The following is a 2,753-nucleotide window of genomic DNA, read 5'->3' as shown; positions in this document are numbered from 1 at the left end:
ACGAGGGTGGCCCCACAGCCCCTGGCACAGGGGCCATCACTGCCATCATTGAAAGCAAGAGTTCATGGGCAACACAAAGCCTGAAACTCCTGAGCAACCTCCCAGGCGTCAGGGTCACCTCACAACACCTCCAAGACCAGAACAAGGAAGGTCTCCTCACCGTGAAACCAGCCTGAACTCGTTAGTACACAGACTGGGACCAGTTGAATAAAGCTTGCTGAAAAAAGCCTCCCCCTTACCTTTGAACCTCTTCAGCATGTCCCTCATGCCCAGGCAGCGCTCGGGGATGCTGTAGTTTTCCTTCAGGGTCACAGACACAGCTTTGGGGGACTGGAACTTTATCTCCTCACACCTGAAAGGAGAGCAATGCCCATGGCTGTATCCAGAGCCTCCAGCACAGCCGCTCTCTCTGGTTTAATGCCTTTTTGTTTGGCATGGAGCAGACATGAACATCTCACTTAGAGCCTGGAGGCAGCCAGGATGGTAGGAGGATTAAGCATAGGTACGCACCTGCTTAGGATGCTTTTCATGTCCTAGAAAGACAAGAGAAAATCCATTCTGGGTGTGGGGCTCCAGAGTCTCAAATCCCACAGCCAGCCTGGTCCCAGCCACCCACCCAGACAGAAAAGGTAGCAGGGCTGAGTTAGTGGGGCTAGTGGCATAGCCTGACCTTGAGCAGCCAGTCAGCTGGCTGCTGGCTCTTCTCCTTTATCTCCAGGATCAGCTCCTCCAGCAAAGACTTCTGTTCCACCAGCCTGGTCAGGTTTTCATTGATCAGCAGCAGAATCCGTTTCTCCTCCTCCTCCAGCTTCTGGAGCAGCAGCTTCTCCTCGTCAGCCAGCAGCCGATGCAACTTCCCGAACTCGCTCACAATCCTCTCCCGCTTCTTCTTTACTGTCTCCTTGCGATAAAAAAATAAATGGGGTGAAGCAAGGCAACGTTAGCCAGGAAGCTGAGACAGAGCTGAATTCTCCAGCATCCATACCCAGCATAAGGCCCTGGGAAACCACCGCATTTTTTTGGTAAATGCATTTGTTTAAAAAAAACAGCCAGAGGCTGTGCTTTGCTTCGCCTGAGTTCCAGCAATAGGACTTTGTCCCCGGAACACTTCTGCTCAGCTGCACCTCAGATGTCTCAGTGCAGCACAAGGGGAGTGGGGGGTGCGGCCGAAACCAATAGCAATGGGAAAGCGGTGGAAGAAGATCTGGGGCTGGGGAGGGATGGAAAGGGAGGACTCCCTGAGTGTCTGAGAGTTCTCACTACAGCCAGCAACAGGCAGAGCCTGCCAGTGTTTTAGCATTTTTCATCTGAGGCCTTGAAACTGGCACTTTACTTGAAACTCAAAGCACCAGGAGAACACGTTGTGGTTAGCTAGGACCGTGAAACCTCAGAACACAGGAGATAAATGAAAGGAAACTGAACTGCTTTTATCTTTCTGTCCAAGCACATGATTTCTTGGACCTGAGTCATGGAGGCTTAATAAGCCAGGACGGTCACAACCACTTCCTCTCCCCCACTGCTTGCAAGGGACATTTTTTCCTTTTTACTAAAACAGAGCAACCAGCCTCCAGGCTGGGCAGAAGACGGAGGCAGCTGAGATGAAGCCCTGGAGCCCTGACTCAGGCGAGCAGGGCGAGAGCGACACAGCCCTTTCACAACCTCCATTCCCGGCCCCATCCCAGCCCTGAGGGGGACAGCAGGCAGCAGGGGCACCCCAAAAATCCACCACCCACTCAACCAGGCTGCAGCAGGTAGGCAGTGTTGCTGAGCAAATAGCTAGTGAAGTCCAACGTAACCTATTTTCCCTGTCAAAGCTGATTAATCATCAACACTAGCTCAGCACTGGATAACTCAGTCCAGAAGTTTCGTTTCCTTTTCTTGCAGTTACTTTTACTTCACAGCTCTCACCCTGGAGGGACCTGAAACGCAGCTGTTTCGCTGTATTTCCCTGGGACTGCCTGGAGTTGGGCAGAGGTGCAGTAATTCAGCTTTACTTTTTTTTTTAATGAAAACACTTCTAGTTCCTGTTGCTGTGAAGCAGAGCTCAGTGTATGGATCACGACTGACTTGTAACTCAAGCACACATTGTGAAACAAAAGGCAAATGAAAAATATTCAGTGTGTAGTTGTTTAACCGGCACAAAAGCCCCCATGGTTTCAGTGCAGCTGGCATGCTGCTCTGTGTAAAGTATTTCTTGGCAAACCTTTTCAATTTTTTTACAGAGCTGCACACAGTCACTGAGCTGGTTTCCATCACAACAGCAGGACATGAGGACGTGTCCCATCCTGACAACTATGAAAAATTCATGGAACCGGATAAGATCGTGATTGCTGAGATCTGTGAAGCTCGCTCTTTAAGAATTAAGCCAGGCACCTGCCTTGCACTCCTGGGTTTTCATTTTTTCCGCTGACTCACGCTTCTTCACGTCCTCCACTTCCTTCAGAAGATTCTCCAGGGATTTCTGGAGTTTGACCTGAAAAGGGAAGAAACAGGCTCAGCTCGTCCCAGCAGCACCCACCATTCGGCTGGGCCCCCTTCTTGCCCCTGGGACTCGGGTGCCAGCAGACAGCCTGGGGACCCAGGGACGTTGACCCCACAATGCCAGGCAGTGCCAGCCCTGGCACCCGGACCCAGCAGCTGCGCCCTTCACTCTGCTCCCAGCATTAACTCTCTCTGCTCTCCTTGGGTTTTCCCTGGAGAACAAAGTGACTGCTCCCCGCAATGCCGGGGCGTAGGGCAGCCATCGGGAGTAT

The 2,753-nt window shown here is 51.8% G+C and overlaps 1 protein-coding gene across 1 annotated transcript in view; it reads right to left on the bottom strand.

The window, feature by feature from the left end:
• Positions 1–2,753, bottom strand: part of LOC104274237 (E3 ubiquitin-protein ligase TRIM39-like) — a gene marked incomplete at its 5' end in the record, with an annotated part of 3,938 nt that overhangs the window by 744 nt on the left and 441 nt on the right. The window contains 4 exon segments of the mRNA XM_009869801.1: positions 240–352; positions 511–533; positions 671–901; positions 2,378–2,473. Coding sequence (XP_009868103.1) covers positions 240–352; positions 511–533; positions 671–901; positions 2,378–2,473 — 463 coding nt within the window.

The sequence above is a fragment of the Apaloderma vittatum genome, unplaced genomic scaffold (assembly GCF_000703405.1).
Source record: "Apaloderma vittatum isolate BGI_N311 unplaced genomic scaffold, ASM70340v1 scaffold34135, whole genome shotgun sequence".
In the NCBI taxonomy this organism is placed as follows: Eukaryota; Metazoa; Chordata; class Aves; order Trogoniformes; family Trogonidae; genus Apaloderma; species Apaloderma vittatum.
This window is presented reverse-complemented; position numbering and strand designations above follow the sequence as displayed.